This window comes from Haliaeetus leucocephalus, unplaced genomic scaffold (assembly GCF_000737465.1).
Source record: "Haliaeetus leucocephalus isolate CR32 unplaced genomic scaffold, Haliaeetus_leucocephalus-4.0 Scaffold395, whole genome shotgun sequence".
NCBI classification, from domain to species: domain Eukaryota; kingdom Metazoa; phylum Chordata; class Aves; order Accipitriformes; family Accipitridae; genus Haliaeetus; species Haliaeetus leucocephalus.
In genome coordinates, this window is record NW_010972831.1 from 2,391,667 (window position 1) to 2,410,593 (window position 18,927).

The 18,927-nt window shown below is 39.5% G+C and overlaps 1 protein-coding gene across 2 annotated transcripts in view; it reads left to right on the forward strand.

Moving 5' to 3' along the window:
• The first annotated feature begins 481 nt into the window (after window positions 1–481).
• Window positions 482–18,927, forward strand: part of RFFL (ring finger and FYVE-like domain containing E3 ubiquitin protein ligase) — a 28,168-nt gene continuing 9,722 nt past the window's right edge. The window contains exons 1-2 of one of the 2 annotated variants that reach the window (XM_010573563.1): window positions 482–561; window positions 16,512–16,702. In XM_010573563.1, coding sequence (XP_010571865.1) covers window positions 16,517–16,702 — 186 coding nt within the window. In that variant the 5' untranslated portion in view covers window positions 482–561; window positions 16,512–16,516. Of the gene's footprint in view, window positions 562–16,450; window positions 16,703–18,927 lie in introns of those variants that run through there. The other variant, XM_010573564.1, reaches the window with a different exon arrangement.

Below are 18,927 nucleotides of genomic sequence, written 5' to 3' on the forward strand. Positions count from 1 at the left end.
CTCAGTTCTTCTCTATAGTCTGAGCTCTGACTACAAGCATAGCATGGCTTTCAATTACCTGAATATTGCTAGCAGTCTGGTGTGGGTTAAATCCTTGAGTATTGATCTAATTTCTCAGAGAAGTGTTACAGTCAATGCCATGGTAAGGTCTGCGCTGCTGCGATGACGCTGCTCTTTATCTGCCTGTGCTTTGTGCTCTGCACTTAAATGTATTCATGTGGTGCAAATGTTTCTCCAGCCCTCCCCTGATTGCCTGCTTCCATTGCGAAACCCCAGCCAGTCTCCTGCTCCCCAAAGTAATTCCAGTCATTAGTCTTGATAGTACCTATCCGTGTCTCCCCATATCAAGCTTGTTTTCCTCCACTTCCCAGGGTCTGTCATTACAAGAAGCCAGAAATTAGTACTTTGAACTTCCACCAACTGGCATTCAGGGAGCATGGAACACTTTGCAGGGATGAGTAAGTGTAATCTCTGTTTCACAGGTGGGGAGAATCGCATCACTGCTGAATTGATGTCAGAAACAGAACTTGTCTGCATGCCAAGTCTTCTGACCACCTGATGGTATGTCCCTCCAAAGTCAATTATTCAGTCTTCAAAGAGCATTGCAAGGTTGAAAAATTACTATTTTCTTTAAGAAACAGAGTATGACTGTCAGATCAAGAATTCAAATTTTGTATTAGTTTCTCCCTTCTTCTCAGCCAGTTTCCTCAGAACTGAGAGATGGCTTATTCTAACCTCTGAAAGCCCTTTTTTAATTTATGTTCCCATAAGGGACTTTCCTTAAAAAGAATTGTTATTTTCTGAGACACTGTTTATTCTTCTCAGTGTCTGTAAAATTGACAAATTCTTCATGTTAATTGCTCTTGAGGTTTTCCCTTTACTCCAATATATTAATTAGGCTTCTTTCTCTAATGCCCTCTGGCTTCTCTGCCAAATACTCTTGGAGTAGGAATTTCCACATTGTATTTCAGTGTAGACTAAAATATTAATTTAACATCAGCTTTTTTTTTATGCTGCCACCTTTTTATTTATATTCAGAAGGTTGTGGGATATGCTTATAAGAATATAGTTAAGCAGCATATGCTTTGAATCTTTTCGTTTAGCCTCTAGACTGATGTTAAGGGAGATTTTAAACAGGCAAATTTAAAATAGTCTCCTTTGGGAGTAGCTTGTTGCATAGTAACTTCTACTGCAGAAGGACAGTTCCTTTGGGCATTATATATTCTATATATACACATGGATAATTTCAAATTGCAGTGTCACAAGCAGCATCATTGAATCAATGCCACTTACTATGTACATGACCTTATATTGGTTTGGCTTGCTCCCCGAATGAGTCAGAAACCATAATATTGCATCCTGTGGAAGTCCAGACTGAAACTGATATGACGCCACTTTTTGTTGATGTCAAAATACCTTGCTCAGAAAGCAATTGCTACTGGCATCAGTGAATGACTTCCACGTTTCATTCACCCAGCTACTTTGTTAGAATCGCTCAGATGAGTAAGTTTTCCAGTGTTGTGTTTGAGGACATGCTCTGTGAGGTTGCGTCATGCATTGATAAGTTTTCTTCCATGAACATGTTGGTGCTTCTTAGGACTTTGCCTGAGCCACAGTTATTTGGAAAACTGCTGAGCAGTGGCGTTCCCGGGAAGGGAGGGTCAGTGAGCAGCAAGTTAATACTCTGCTGTATTATGGTGTTAGAATAGCTGGGCTGGAACCGCAACTGGTACTGCTGCTCTGTTGCAGTTAGGAATCCCTTCTCTATAGGATTGCCTTTGAATTTGTGTTATACATATCTTAAAATGGAGCTTTTATTCATCTGGTAGAATAGGTTTCCTTATAGATACTTGGATTTAATAACCTGGAGGACAAACAGGCCCATGGTTTCCTCAACAGGTTTTAAAAATGACAAATTAATCGTTAAAAGAAGGGAAATGTTTATCTGTTTAGATTAACAAAATAACTTACTGAATCCTTGAACCTCTTCCTATATGTGCCCTGTATTCTGGGCTAGCAGCAGAGACGGATAAAATGTCAAGCTTGATAGATTGTTGGAGCTGGTTTTTGGTAGTTAAACAATAATGAAACTGTTACATGCTTGCAGGGAAACACTGCTCTCTGTGTGCAGACTTTGTCCTGGAGAAAGTTTCAATTGTTCCAAAGAAGGGCGATTTCAAAAATGCAGCTTCTGTGGCTAGTTGCACAGCTGTCTAAATTACTGGCTGTCTTGAGGCCATTACACAAGCATTACAAAATAGTTTGGAAACAGTTTATTTTTCAGATTCCAAATAAAGTGTAGATTTCAAAGTCCCTTTTGACTGTATAATCAAAAAAGTAGAAATTGAAGCTGCTGTTTATATAGAGACTCTTAGAGCTCAGAATGCAGGTTTCTTCCAGTCAGAGGCTGATACTTGCATAATCCGTACCTTATGTTTCTCGGATTGAAGGGCTTATCAGTTGTTGCACAGGATCATGTATTTCCTTGTTTGTTTAGTCACATCTAGTCTGTCATTGTGCATCTTTTTGTGCAAAGGGCTCTCGGGTAGAAGGAGTAAGAACTTGTCTCTTATGCAGAAGAGAAGCAAGAGGGAGTTGATGCAGGTATTTAATAAAAATAAAGCCCCAAACCTCAGCCTTCTTTTTGACAAACTTCTTGTTCTTTCTATTCCTGCTGTTATTTATACTTCTTGCTACTTGCTTCTCTGACTTGAAGACAGATCACAGACTGTTTTTTGCAATGGAAATAACTAGATCAAGAATGTCATTCTGAGTGAAGTAAGAAATTCCTGAAAAGAATTGAAATATGTTGTTTAGCTTGCTGCTGGAGCTTCAGAAGTGAATTGCAATGCCTACAAAATGTGCATAGAGAATGCAGTTGGAATTCAAAGCACCAGTAAATGACTATTTGTATATAGCAAAATAATGCACTTAAAAACAAAGTACTTGCAGCATTTCTTTTTATCTGCCAATGTCTGCCTTCAGAGACATCTTCAATCTGCAAATAGCTTTATCTAATAGTTGTGAGTGGTGCTGATACCATCTCTGAACTCTTCTGTGGGTGAAAACCTATTTAAAGATTCTCAAAATGTGTGTATTTTGGAGATAACATATAGCACGTTTAATACAGTTTTACCATTTTAGTTTGCTCACCTTTTGCTGCATTAAATGCCATTTGTATCACATTTTCAAACAATGTGTTCAACTGCATATAATGAAGCCTTTTCATAGAAGAGAATGCAGGCCAAACCCAAGCCTAATTCATGAAAGGCTTTACTTTGTCTAAGTGAAGTAAGATGATCGTTCTTGGAATGAGTCCTGTCTCTGCGTCAATGTTTTGCAAGTGGTGTTCTGCTCAAAACCTAAGTAACTTGGTAAGATATTATTATGGAGGCCTAAGCTTGTTTTTTTTACTTCTGGATGTGACTCTTAATAATACAAACTAAGGCTTTTATTGCTCTGCCTGGAATAACAGATGCAAGCTTGAAATTAAATCTGTAATAAGTGGTAGTATTTCCTAAAAATTCCCCTAATAGAAACAAATGTGAAGAAAAGGATATAAACTATTACTGTCTACTGTATACTTGCCTGATCAGTTTTAATCCTTTATTATGGAGGAAACAGTCTAAAAATATTTATGGAACCTTCTGAACTTTTAAATTAAAAGGAATTTTTACAACATTGACAAAAGATTTGAAATCTAAAATCCTAGATGTTTTTCTAAACAGCAATTTGATAGTGTGCTGCCTCCTTCAGACGTTATTCTTGTCTCAAGTACCAAGAATGTCTGTCTTTTTTTTTTTTTTTTATTTTTTGACAAGGCCAGATTTGTCAGTGACGCTTTTTTTTTTTTGTTAAAATGCCTCATTAAGTAAAAACAAACTTTTTGAGCAATATTCTATTCTGCATGTTACTGTAATTTGCACTGTGAACTGATAAAGAGTTAAACCAACCCCAACAAAAAAAGAGCAAAAAACTAACTGTACTTGCATTGTCTTTTGCACTTGTGTGAAACGAAGTTGAACTCAAAATCATCTTGTCTGGTCCTTTTTTTTTTATATATATTTATGTGTGTTGTTCTAATGTGAAATTGTTAGGATGCTCTGCAGAAATGCAAGGAGGTTGTTCACTATAACTCTTTCTTCCCAGAAGTGCCTCACTTCTGTGAGCTGTGATAGTTCTCTGAAAGTATTTAATTCCATTGTGAATACAGTACTGCCTTAAAGAAATGAAATATTAACTTGATTCCATTCCCTGATGAGGTATTATCTGTATTTTACTTATGGAAAACTGAGGCACAGAGAATTGAAGTGGCCTAGATGCACAGAGTATCTGTAACAGAGCTAGAAACTGAAACCAAAAATCTTCAGCCCCAATTGTCCCATATTATTTATCCCATTATTAATCTGAAAATAATTACCCGATGGAATTTGTTGAACTTCAGGTCTTTTTTTTTTTTTTTTTTTTTTTTTTTTAAATAGGAATAACTGGTATGTGATTTTGTGTGTGTAATCAAAAATGGGGCAGTTTCTGCTGAACTATTGAGCTGAAAACAGTAGAACTCAAAATGGAGGAAAGTTCATGTTGCTATTATCAGGTTAGTGGTGGAAAAGATTGTGTTGCAGGGAGCTTCTTAGCAGCAAAGTCATGTCTGCTTGTGCTGAAATGCCAGATAAATTCTTATTTGTTTGGGATCTAAGAACAGAAGTGAAGATGTTTTGAGGTTTTATTTAAAAAGTTAGTGTTTGTTGTTAAAGGGCTGTGTGAAAGTGCAAGACAGCATAGTATCTGTTCCCAGCTTCCATGATGGTCGATATGTTTATTTTCTTAATGCCCCAACACCAGGATTTAATCTAATACAAAAATCTTGTCTGTCATTTTACAAAGCAAACAAACCCAGAATGGAAAGAAGTGCTCCTCCCAGTTACAGAGAAGCAAAATGAAATGTGATGATGCCTGTGTACTGCAAAGGTTGAGATAAAAACCCCAACAAACCCAAGGCAAATTAAACAAAATAAAATAGATTTATTAGTTTATAAAACCCAATGATTTCTGGAGCACTGACTCATGATGTCTGAATGCTTGGGCTTGCCAAAAGCCATGAACTGAAATGTGACCCTAAGTCTGCTTGTCGGCTTGGGCCATATATGGGAAGTTTCCTCTTCATGACAAAGATAGGGACTCCAGAAGATGCAGGTCCTTAAAGGCTGTTTGAAGCTTTCGTTACCTAGTATTCTCTCAGTCTTGTTAAAAAAATATATTTTATACAGTTTGGATCCAACAATGATTCCATGTTCAGCAGTTCTCGCTTTCTGCTTTGAACAACATAAATTGCAGCAGTTTTTAGGTGAGCTGTGCCTTTGAACGATGCCCTGTTCTGCCTCTGTTGGCAGTTCACACAGGTGCTTAAAGTGCTTGACAAAGAATTTTAATGTTCTGCCATAATATATGCTCCTGTGTGAGCTCTTGCAGAATCTCCTAGGGATGTTACCCTTCAACTCAGTAACCAAAAATACAGGATAAGATGGCTATTGGGTTTGTTCGTGTTTCAGTTTGAATAAAGCCCAGATTACAGTTTGCATTGTTTGGGGTTTACTAGTCCTTAATGTTCTGCAGAGATTGAGGCTGCAAGAAGAGAGGCATGGCAATTGAACAAGGGCAGTGGTAAACCAAATTAGAATTTTTCAGCTCTAGAAACAAACACTGTGGATGGTTGGAAATCGACTTTTTCACAACATCTGTCCCACAAATGTTATAAGTAGTTCATGCTAGTCCTACTGACAGACACTGGATGGTAAGGCTTGAACTTTCCCTCAGTTTTCAAGCTCTTATCCAGGGCTGCACATAAGCAATTTTGAATTTCAAATGATTCAGTGCTAAATAGAAATTGGCACAAAAATAATAGTTAATATTTATGGAAATGGTTTAAGAGTGCAATTTCACCTTTACTAACTTACTTCAAATGAGAGTGGGGTATTTTTCTTTATCCACAGATGAGGTCACTAAGCCATAAATAAACTGACTTTTTTATTCCAATATCTTTTGTTGTCTCAGTAACAAAACTAGTATTCAGTTTTTTTGCTTTTCAGTACTGTATTCAATATCCTGGATCTTTCTTTAACTGCTGACAAACTCGTAAGTATTTCTGCGGTCTGGGAGAACAGAGCTTTCTACAGAGTTTCAGATGTGACGTGTGTGCTGGTCTTTGAACACGTCTACCGAAGGAGATAATATGCAGTTGCATTTTATTCTATTTCAGTACCTAGTTTGGATTTGAATTCGGATTAATTTGGAATAGGCATAGCTATGAAATGAGTCTGCAGTGTTTGTACTTGTTATGATGTGCCTCAATTATATACATTCAGATCTTTTTCAGTCTAGCCAAATAAAAATAACCTTTTTTTAGGCTACAGTTAAATAGGTTAGAGGGTGCCTACCAGTCTGCACAGATCTTTGTTGCGTGCAGTTTTACTGCATGTGCACTTTTCCACATGTATGAATTCCATGGGGTTTAGGTCGATTTTCTACTAACAGCTCCCAAAATAAGGGCGGGGGGAGAGTAGGCTTTGTGTGTGAAGAATTTTGAGGCTATCTTTTGATTTCGGGGGAGGCGGGGAGAAAAAAAAAATTTAGAAGTTTACTGTTTAAAAATGAACCCGAAGCTTGGCATGAAAAGTAATTTATGGGATTTCCAACTGGTGCAGTTTATCAGCAAACACTCTTAATTCTGGGTGTCTGAGAGAGTGATAGCACAGAGTCTTCAGAGCATTAGTGCCAACTGCAATCCCAATTTTAGACGAACTTATTGTAATTCTGGCTCATACTGTACCACCTCCAACCCAAGCTCAGCTGTTGGATGAATAACACTGCAATACTTAAGATTGTACTTAAAACTGTCTCTATTTCGGGAACAGCTGCTTTAGAGTCCTTCATCTCTCTGAATCCTTGTACACCAGGTGGGATAGGGAGTTTCTGTGCACATCACTGCAATTTGTGGTGAGATGCCTCCTGTTTTCTGTGTTCCTGCCCTGCCTCTGTAGATTGGAGGTAAGGGTTCTTCTAAGTTTGTGGAGCTGTGTCTGGGATAATGCCTCTCTCTCTCCTCTGTTCAACTGCCCCATATGCTTGTGTTTCATTCCAAAGATGAACTGTTGATGAATATGTAATTTATCCAGTTGGAGAGAAACCTTCTGTCACAATGAAACAAGATGTGCAGCTGTCATCATAGGCCTCTTGGGCCAAGGATTTTGACAGAAATAACTTGATCTCTTTTTATCTGAAGTGGGAACTCCAGTGATATGATGAAAATACAAGTTCACATCCTTTCTCCTCCCTTTTTTTCTCCAGCCCCCTGCATTGTGCCCATTTAGGAAAAGAGTATCATTAAAGCCATCCAACAGTGGTTACCTTCTTCCGTGGTGAAACCTGAGGTGATTCAAAGCTGTTCCCCTGATGTCCCTGGTTAAATTGTGGAACTGCTCCTGCCTGTTTGTAATATCTGAATGCTGAAGTCATTTAGTTCATAGCAGTCTTCAGCACAGCAGAATCTTAGTTTGAGCAACTTTCTCTTTCTGGGCAATGTAGAATTTGCAAAGAGAGTGAGGTATTTGTAGCATTATGTTGTGCCTTTAGACACCATTTCTGGCTTTCAGGTGGGCACAAATCCAGCTAACCTCCTCCAGCTATTGCCATGTGGCTGTCATGGAAGAGTGGTCTAGGTGGGTTTTGAGATGAAGTCTGGAGAGTATGGAATGATGACCTCCTTTAAATAGAGCTGGTTAAGGAAGCTACAGAGTTATTTAAATTTTCAGGTTTTCATTTAGCAATTTATTGCTCCATATTGCAATTACAATTTTAGCAGCTACCCACTGCTTGAAAAAACCAGCTAGCTGAAACTAAATCCAAGGAAGACTTGTGATGATGTGAAGGCACAGAGAAGAAAATTCAGAGCGCAAGCCAGCATTGACCTTTTTCCTCGTAATGAAAAGGACTGATTGAAATGGTATGTGATAGTCTAGGATTCCTAGGACATTGCTAAAGTTTTGACAGAGAGCTTCCACTTTCAGTGGCACTTTTGTCTGTGGGACAAAGGATAGAGACACACGTATACCCACGCAGGATGCTAGGAGGGTGGGAGTGGTAACAAAGTGGACTACTCTGGAATCTTGCTTCTCCAGAGTTTTCTTTCTTCTCTTTCTGAATTGGTTCATGCTATATATTACAGCTGACTTAATTTTGTCATGCTGATGAATACCATACTAGTGTGAAAAGTGCACTGTATTTTTTAAATTGTTTTTCAGCATAGCAGGAGGGTGGAAGGGAGATAGTCTATCTGAGGTCACAGCACATTACTTGGGAAGAGGTAGGGACTAAGGAATTAAGATAGACTGGTTGAGAAATAATTTTCTAAAACTAGTCACGTGATTTCATTAATCATGTTGTTTTGTTTTGTGTTAACTTGCTGGAAGAATGTCACTGACTTGCAAAAGAAAAAGGCTGCTGTTGAATTTCCCTCTTGGCAGATGTCTAGAGACCTAATTACAGTTAATAGCAAGAAGAACTTTTTATCTAAATATTTTTCAATATATAAAGTGCAGTTTTGGGTCAAAATAAACAGTTTATATTGAAATAATACACGCCCCAGGTACCCAATTCCTTTTAAAACAAAACAGGATTTCCAAGCTTCTCACGTTAAAATTGGGAAAAATAGTTTGGTTTTACTTGTGCTACAGAGGAGAGAGAAAGTGGGTGAGTGTTGAGTGTGCAATTCAGGTGCAAGGCTGAGAGTCAAGTGAGAGGGTTTCTGTTTCTGCCTTTGGAATTAGCTTCCCGTGCAATGCTCTATAAATCACACAGCTTTCTAAAAGCATTTTCTCGATCTTAAAATGAAAATTGCAGCACTCTGGTTTCAAAGAGGTGCTTGAAGCTTAGATCCTTTGTGCTCGTAACACTATTGGTGGGATTTGCTGATGGGCAGAGGCGCTTTCATTGAAGATCTATCTGTAAATCTAACAAACAGAACATCAGCAAGTGTTGCTGAGAGTAAGCCTGCAAATCAAATTACTTGTAACAGAGCTTGCTGATAAACATGGATAAAACTGCAAAATGTTCTTAGAATACCTACTGTATTTTTTTCATGTATTTGAGAACTCTAATTCTTAATTTTCCTCTCATTTAAGCAAATTTTCTAAGGGCTTACCTTGCAAATTATTTACTCCAATGTAAACCAGGTTATAGCAGTATAAAAGGATCTTTGTCTACATGATGGTTTCCTCTGTACCATGTAACCAGGAAGTTACTTTTGGTACTTCTCTTGGAATCAGCAATAATTTAAGGCAATAGCATTTCAGTGAAGTTGGCTGTCTCTGTGCTGAACTACTGCAGCCCCATTTCAGCTTTTTCCTGCGCTGCTTTGCACCCTGCCCCAATGGGCTACACTGTTTACTTTCTGCTCTGTGGTAAATAGATGTCACTTCCTTGATTAAAATGCTGGTGTGCAGCCAAATTCTCTTCCTTTGGGCTCGTGCCCTCGGTGAAGCAGCGCACCTAGTAAGCGCGCATGCTGTTGAATCCAGTTGTGTGCTGCGCTCTGGCTCCTGGCTGGTCGTGTTGGGATGTGCTGCATCTCCTGCCTTCTAAGACGCCTGGCACTCGCACGTAGAGGCTTTTGAAGGCATCTCCGAGGTGGAGGAGCACAGATGCAGCTGTGTCATGCTGTAGTAAAGAGGGTCTGAAGATGGTTACCAGGAGGCACAGGCTGAACTAGCAGCCATGTACTGTCCATATCTGACAGGGAAGGTCTAGACAGCGTACGGGCATGGGGTGCCAATATCAGCCTGTTCTGTCCATCGAAAGCAGCCAGTGGACGTGAGTATGCAGACGCTGTTCCAGTACAACCGCTAGCCTTGATGTGCCCGACAGCATAGGCACTCTTGGATGCACAGAAGCCTGACCAAGACGCCACAGAAACTAACCTGGACACCCAGTTCTATATATGCTCGGTGCAGATTGACCTGAATACTTTGTCCTCTGCCTTCATAGCTGGCCAGTTTTTTCCCTGAAAAATTTTAGATTGACATCAAAGTTGCTGATCAGACTGGTGAGCAATCATGTATTTGTCTTTGTAAAGATTATTGGTGTTGCATACTTAGATGATTAAGATGTGAAATGGCTCTAGACATTTTGAAAGCACAGAAAAAAATGGAAAAATGTCTCCTCCCTCCATACCAAAATTTCAGTCTCTTCCCTCTGAACACTCAGGTTTCTAGCCATGATACAGTGCTGATACTTATTTACGTATTTTTTTCCAGATGTGCATGCTGTCACCTTGGGCACACGTGAACTAGTACCTTTACTCATAAACACATTTTTTTTCCTATCCCTAGGTAAAAATATTATGTGCTCAATCCAATTGTTGTATCTGGCAAATTAGATTTACATGCTTTGTGATAGGTAGCCAGGGCTGGTCCCCAGTCTTCATTTTCTCATGCTTTGTACAGGTTAAGACACCACCTTTGCAAATGTCATGCTCAGACTGGCAACCTGCCTTCTTCCCTTGTGCCTCCTGCGAATGGCTAATTTGCTGACTTTTCCACCTGTCCCAACATATGGTTGCTCCCATTTATCATAATTCAGGTCTGTGTGCCTGTGACACAGGCTGATAAAAATAATATTTCATGCATGTCATTTGAGTAGATTATTTGATAGCTCTGTTACCAAGTAAATACTAATTTTTGACCAAGCAAGCTGTGAATTCAGTTTGTAAGTGGTAGGTTGTTAGTGAAACTAATTTTAGCAAGGCATTTCTTATCAGTGTGGGTTTACTGAAAAAACAGAAAAAAGTAAATTGTAACAATGAGCAACTGTACAATGCTATTAATGAGGAACCAAGATGGTTAACTCATTAAATACTTAAATCATTGCAAAACAGCATTCATGAAAGTGGGATGTGATGAATTTTGCAGGGGATACAGCATGGAATAATAATGCAAAAGTAGTAATTTTAAATGTACTTCAGCAAGACATCGGTATTTTAAAGCCACAGTGCCCTGTTCTGGCTTTCTGAATAGATTTCGGTGATCTTCAGGCTGCTAGAAATGGCAGAAACTACTGCTTCTGTGAATAGCATTAATCCCAGTCTTGGTGTGTTGCCTTGAAAGTTGTGTCTTATGAATGAATGTGGTTTTGCTGTTGTGGAGGCCACACAATGGATAACAGGTTGGATATGCATTGTTGTATAGCACCTGTACTTGAAGCACAGACACCTTACTGGATTCTGCAGTTTGGCAGTTCCCTGGTACGTAGCAAAGAGTGAGAAGACTGAGACACTCTCCATTAATCTCATGGAAACTGCTGAAAAACAGGAGAGGACGGTTTGGGAATCTGGGAGGGGGTTCTGAAAGGTAGTAAGGAGGTAGTCAAGGAGGATGGCCTTTTGATAAATGAGATGGAAAGAGGAGCTTGATGGTTCAGGGAGCTAATAGAAAAGCAGCTCATTGTGGTCAGCAGTCTTCCTCTAAGTTAGGAGGTGTGAGGGCAGCTGATAGAGCTAATGAGGAAACATTATTGTAGGAAAGCATGCCCTAGCAAAGCTGCTATTTGTCTTGCATCTCCCTCCCTTTTTGGCACCCTTCTCCATTTGCAGTAGCCTCAAGGGTCATCAGCCCTGGTGTTCCAGTGGCTGAAGGCCTCTCAGGAGGAGGAGGAGTAGTACTTGTTGCTGTGGCTTCTCCTGGTGTGGGAACAAAATCAACTGCCCGTGGGAGCTCAGTTCCTTTTGATTCCTTAACTCAAGTGTCTTGTTGGTGCTACTGCATTCCAGCCCCCAAATTCTTGAGCAGTCATGAGAAGGAGAAGCCAGACACAGTCATTGAGAGCTTTATTATACACAGCTGAAAGCTCAATGATTCCGAGAGCTGTTTTTTTCACTTGTTCTAGTCCCTTATTGTTTGTACTCTTAGGAAAATAAAGGGAAATTTTATATTCAAACATAAACCACAATTTTCCTATAGAGCCAAAGCCTATCCTTTGACAGAAATCCACAAAGCGTGTGTAATAAATCCTGTATGTAGACAGCAATCTCTGATACTCCAGCCAGCACGGTTATGGCATTAATATTGCATATATAGTGAGAACCTGAGTTCAGATTTTTTTTTTTAAATGAAGATGGAAAGTATAAAAATCTAGGCTTGCATTATGAATACTATATTCAACAGTGTATGGGAGGGAAACGTCACTGGTATTTCCTCCGGAATTAAATCATGCTTGCAAATTTATACAAAACTCGTGATTTATAGAACATGTTAATGAACAGGTGGTGAAATGAATTTCACTCTTATGTTTAAAATCAGTGAAGAGAATCATGGCATTCACAGCTTCATATGAAAAAAAAAAAAAAAAAAAAAGGGGAGTCCAGCAGAGCATGATAGAGTGCTAGCACTGCTTTGCCCACAGACCATGGCAAGCAACTCCCTGCCTCGTCGAATATTTATTGGATTTCTTCTGGCTTTTCCTTAAATAGACTCAAGAAAGAAGATAAAACAATCCCCCTTCCCAAAAACAAGCCCAGCGTAATGATTGCCATGTGGGTGGATGTGTTTGCAGGTCCAAGATGACTGTTTGATCTTGCATCTCCACCCTTGGTGAAGCTCCTTCTCCCTTTGCTCTTGCAGATATTCCCAAGCACAACATGCAGTTACAATTTAGGGCAGGTACTTTTTCGCTGCAGGAAGTAATCTGTTGAGTGCTGGCCATAGGGCTTTCAGTTTCCCAAAACCACGCTCAGCTGTGTAGTTAAAACACTTATTTTCTGCGGCTCCCATTGGCCAGTATAAGTATCATGTCCAAGAATAATGAAGACTGCCAGTATCAGTAATGCCTGTAACGTTAGTCATGCCAGTAAGTCAACATCTTTTATTCAAGAAGTTGCTTGAGAATTCCTGAAATCTATGGTGGTGTTAATTTTACTAAACCTACATGTTCATATTAGTCAATTTACTGTAAGTATTTACCAAGCCCTGGAGCACAACAAAGAAGTAGCTCTTTCCACTGGTAAATTTTTTTGACTGGGCATTTATTTGTCACTTCAGTGTAATTGTGGAGCTCCTTGCATATAGAACAGCCATTCATCTGCAAAGGATTGACCGGCTTTACACAGGGCAGTGCTTTCTAGTTATGATGATCAAACTCTGCCACATCTGTAACAACAACCCATCCGTCAAAGCGTTGCTTACAGAAATTGCCACTTTCTGGATGGTGCTGACCGCATACCTCTGAATGGGTAACAAAATAAATGAGGGAATAATTAGGCTGTAGCAAACATTGTAGAGATACCTAGGAAATTGCCATCCCGAAATTTTACTGAGAAATTCTGCTGGCCGCTACCAGTCTTCTCCCACTGGCCGTGCTTACTTCCTCAGGTCTGATGTACAGAACAAAGGAAAAATCCCTCTTGAAGCAGCTGCCCAATCTTACCTGCGTTTCTTGTTGTTGTTGTTGTCATCTTAGTGCAGCTGTAGGCAGATAAGGAGACATTTTAGCATCTTAAGCCTCAGTCATATCTGCTTCGTAGTATAGCTGCCAGTTAGCAAAGCTTTGCCTAACTGGTGGCAGCATTTTAAGTTCCCATGTAGCATCCACTGCATGTTCCAGGTATCAACAGTGTAATTCGTGTTTTTCAGCCATTATGGTCTGCTGGGAATTTGGAAATGGTGGTAGATATCTACAGAATCAGTTGGGGTGATGTTGACTGAGATGCAGAGCATGATGGCCACTGTCTGGACAGAGGTGGAAACATTTGTGAGTTCCTTTTCTTGCCCTTGGAGCACTCTTAAGATGCAGAGGAGCAGGTCGCGGCATTGCCCAGGTGCTGTCCCTGACCTGTCCGCTGTGTTGAGAGACGATGGCTGCTGGCTGGCAGGTATCTCTCGGTGCGCCTGGAGGAGAATCCCGCTTTGTGTAACAGCTGACAGTGGCACAAAAGAAGCGTGGGATGCGAGCTCACAGTGCAAAGTATGTGCTCAGCAGGAACCCACCAGCCTCCTGAAATGCTGATAGTGAAGTGAGAGCTGTCCGTTTCTGTGTGGCTATCAACCATCAGCACAAAGTGGTTTTCAGTGAAGCATCTTTGTCTATGTAAATGCTGCACGTAGACAAGCCCTAACTTAAACTTGCACCTATATGCAGAGGTCCTTAAATAATTAAAACCTGACATACACTGGTACAAGCTGAAGTAGTGTGCCTGTGTTGTAGGAATGGCTATCGTGTTTCCATGTACTCCTTTCTCTTAAAGATGGGAGATATCTTTGGAAAAATGTTACAGATCAGAGGATGGTCCTGGTTATTAGTTGTTTATGGACGTTTCCCTTCATGCTTTTGTAGTTGAGCAGGATTAAGGTTCTTCTAAAGCAACATCTGAGCCTTTTGTCAATCTTTTCATTTCTGGCAATTACACAAAACTACAACTCCAGCTGAATGCTGAGTTCTGTCTTATTTTATCCTGGTTTGTGCACTCCCTTGTGTTTTTCTTCCCGATGTTTGACATGTTGCAATGTTCCAGAGTGAATTAGTGGGCTGTCTTTTTTTAGGAAAACAAAGTTTTGGGGGCAGGCAGTAGCATTTGTGTATTCTGTTATCGTGGGTGGCCTTCAGTTTGCAGGGTCCTTGAAACAGGAAGGGAACTTAACTATGGGTGCAGTTTTCCACTGATGTGGAGGTTGTGAATACTTGTTTGACTGTGCAGCTTTTGTGTTGTTTGGATTTGCAATTCCTAGGAACAAATTAAGCCTCCAAACAGCATCATTTAAAATAGAAATTCAGTATTTTTGCAGTAGAAAGGATGTGTTAACTTCTGAGGGGGACTGATAGCTTGAAAATTAATGTGCAGAAAGAAAAAGAGTAATTGTTTCTTTTATGTATGATATCTAGTGTCTTTTGATTGCAGTGCAGAGCTAATACAAATGGATGATATGTTATTTTTGTTCATGGAATGCCTCTCTCCATGTATTTATTAAGATCTAGTTGCCAGTCTAAGTGCAATTTACACTACAGCATTGTGCACATCAGTTAAACTAAGAATTGTTTATCATGTCATGAATCTGTAGATTTTCACTTAAACATTAAAATCTGCTGAGCCTGCAGGGTAGAGTCCATTGGTAAGCTCACCATTGTGGATTTTGAAAGGCATATGTCCACTGCAGTGACAGCAGTAACTTTGACGAGCCAAATTCAGCTAGATTTTGAAAGGATTAAAGATGCCACTAAAGCTACAGATACTGGAACACCACCAAACTGCAAAAGCTTCTCAATTCCAGTACATCAACCCAAAAGACTTAACACAGCTTAAAAAAAAAAATCAACAGAACTATGTTGGTATATTATACCAAATAACCTTTAGGACTCATACCAGCTCCCTTCCCTTGGGAATCTGGAGTTTTACGGTGGCAATACTTACTGAGGGAAAAGAAATTAATTGGCTGTGTAGCTGAGAGATGTTTTCTTTCCAGAAGTTTATAAAATGGAGCAGTTGCTGAACACTATCAGTGATGGACCTGATTTTTAAGACATAAAAGAAACACAGTCCAGGAACTACTGTGTGAATGCAGAAATGCAGAGGAGGCAATTTGTATTCTGTTTACCAGTAAGTGATGACACATGGTGTATGCTCTAGAAACTGAATGCCCAGATGAATTCAGATTTCTTTGTAAACTCCCAAAAGCAAGTTTATAGCAGTGTGTTTCTGGAATACTTCTGCATGGGTGGTCTTAGAAGACTCCAAAACTGTGCATTTTGCACTGGACTGTAAGGATTTTAGGTAAGTGTGTGCATATGCATCTATCTATGTCATTATTTGACTTGCAAAAAAAAAAAAGCTAATATTTGATTTTTCTTAAGTTACTGACATTTACTTGCTGTGTGATGATTTAGCCTTGTAATGCTGCAAATTCAGTTGAGAACTGGCATATGTTAAATCAGTGGCTCTATCTCCTTGTCTTTTGTCTTTTTAGATCTGTAGCTGAAAATCTGTAGAGGGATTTAGAATAAAATTGAAGAATAGCTATCTATGATCTTGCTGCTGATTTTATTTAAATAATGTATGAGACATAATTTGAGTTTCTGTTTGCTTTTCCCAGTGCACAAAAACCAAAGTCAGTGTATTATGGTTTACATGGAATAGAGACAGCCTGTTACAGCAGACTTGATCACAAAGTCTTATTCAGCCAATGGGAACATAAAATTTATCTTATCTTTTGTGTAATCTCTTAACTCTAAGAAATTCCAGTAATAACTATCCTGAAGTTTATTTGTCCTTTCTCACCAAAGGCGTACCATGCTGGACTGGGTGTGTGGATTTTGCATGTGCTTGTAAGTTAGAGGAAAGATCAAAACTTACAAACACACTGTCAAAAATGAATTGCTGGTGGGAAATTTAAATGTGCATTTTATGCTTTGTTCTCACTTTAGCTAACGTTGTTTCCCATGTTACTACTAATGTGTATCTTTTCTGCTTTCAGTTACTATGTGGGCAAGCTGTTGTAATTGGTTTTGTCTGGATGGCTCACCCGAAGAGATGCAGCCGCAGCCGCAGCAGGGAGCCAGAGCCCAAGCCTATTCCAACCCCGGGTACAGCTCCTACCCGTCTCCCACTGCTTCTGAACAGAGCTGCAAAGCCTGTGGGGTGCACTTCGACAACTCCTCTAGGAAGGTGAGTCGCAAACGTCTTCTCTGGCACCGCTGCCTTAGGGGAGTGTTGAGTTTGACTGCAATATGCCATCTGACTTTCATTTAGGTACAAAAAGCCAATTTGAAGAGAAATGGGTTCACATTAGAGGCCTCTGATTTTAGGACATACCATATGGGAAGAGACAGCTTGCCTTTGCTTCTGTGTCTTTAGTCATTCTTTCGCAATTAGCGGACGTAGTTAAAGATGACTGGAAATGTGGTAGTTAACCTTCAGTAGACTTGGCTTTCCCAGGCGCTGAAAGAAGAAAGCCAAACTGCTTATAATCATTTAAAGGAGCATTAACTTGAACATGAGTTTTTAAATTTGTTATTTAAAAACACCAATATCCTTTTTAAAAAAAAAAAAAGTTGTGGCAAGAAATTTAGTAATCTGTTTGTGCTTTCAGTAAAGGAAGATCTACATCTCTCTTTTCCAAACTATTGTTGCTCAAACTAAAAAGCCATATAAGTTTATTGAGGGTGTGTGTTGAATTGCTGAGGCTTGGTGCCAAAGAATAAAAAAATAAATAATAATTAAAAAAAAAGACCAAATCCCTTTTATCTTGTTCGTAAACTTCACTTGTGAGCATCTATGTGCCAAAATAATTGTTGCACAAGATTTTTAATTAGACAGCAGACCCTGTCTGGGTCATTATTTGGGCATGGTGGTTCCTATAACGCTGTTTGAAAAATATTTTAGTGAGGAAGGTTGTTCAGAGTCCAAACTCTGTGGCTTAGGAAGTGTCTTATACATAGCATGTTACTGAACTTAATAATGTGAGAACTGTAAAAATTACAGTGCATTTTGGCTACAGCCCTTTAGATTAGATGGGGAAATTAAAAAAATTGGTCTTTCTTGCACCTTTTTATTCATGCATGCTGGCACATATCTGAGAAATGGTAAGTCTTGCAGAGCTGTTGCTTTCTACTCACAGAACAACAGGGATGTTTATGCCTTTTTGCACTGAGAAGTGTTATTGCTCCAGAAATGACTACAATTTTAAATTTTGGAAATATATTTTGGGTGTTGGGTCTATATGTTAATATATTTTGGGTATGTAAGTATGCTTAGACTTTTTCTGACAGCAGACAGATTTTGGGTCAGCTGGGAATGGTGCAGTCACTGCACATGACTCCACACAGTGTTGCCTTTAACACTGTCTTCATTAATGTGGTATGTCTTCGCAAACACTCATGGAAAGCATTATTCTGAATCCAGTGCTTACTCTTCTGCAGAGTAGCTAATAGAGGATGTAGAAGATTCTGCTTTTGAAATGAAAACAATTCATGCAGTTAAGTATACAGTAGCAGTGGTAGAACCATGGTCCTATTTTTCCATGGTCCTATATAAACTGTCTTTAAAGCAGTCCCTTGTATAAGAGTCACCAGTACCGCTCCAGATAAGTGACTGATTTGGGCTAGGTAAAGCTCTGGTCTGCAAATTGTAGAGGATCTGCTAAAGCAATTTAAGACATTTCTGCCCCCAGCAGACTTCCCTGGTTTTCTGTGGGAGCTGGCTGTCAGTGTAACTGGGGCAGCAGAGTACAATGTGTGCTTGTGTCTCAGCTGCTCCCGTTCAGTGCAGACTATCAATGAAAATGAGTTTGAGGTTTATATTCTGTATTGTGAAGGAGGTGTCCCTAAACCTTCCTTCGACCCTCTGTCTGCCACCACAACTACTGAGCAGTAATCTCTGGGACTGACTTGAGCTAGATGGCTACAGGTGGCAAAGCTTAAACAGCTGCAGGAAGGTCTGCTAGACCTTCGTCCCTCAGTCCTTGGTCTCCAGAAGACAATTTGAGATAAAGAACTGAGTACATAATCTGTAGAACACTGACATGTTTGTAAGCCATGTTAATTCTTTAATTCTGTTGATATGGACCAAGAAGTGTATGAAATCTCACTTTGCTGCAAGAGCACCAAAACCTGCATTTTGACCCAAGAGAGGCAGTACCTTTGAATTCTAGTGTCCAGTTAATGTTTATACTGAAATACAATAGATAAAAATTAATTGCTTCTGCACTGGTGACCATAAGGATAACCTAGATTTGCTTTTAAAAAAACCAACCAACTAACACCCCCCAAAAGCAAAATGATGGTATCTTATGTACTTGATCTTTTATCGTAATTGTATTTTAATTTTCATATAACATGGCACCTACTAAAAGGTTTAGGGTAAGGGAGGTTTGAATGGAGCATGATTTATAA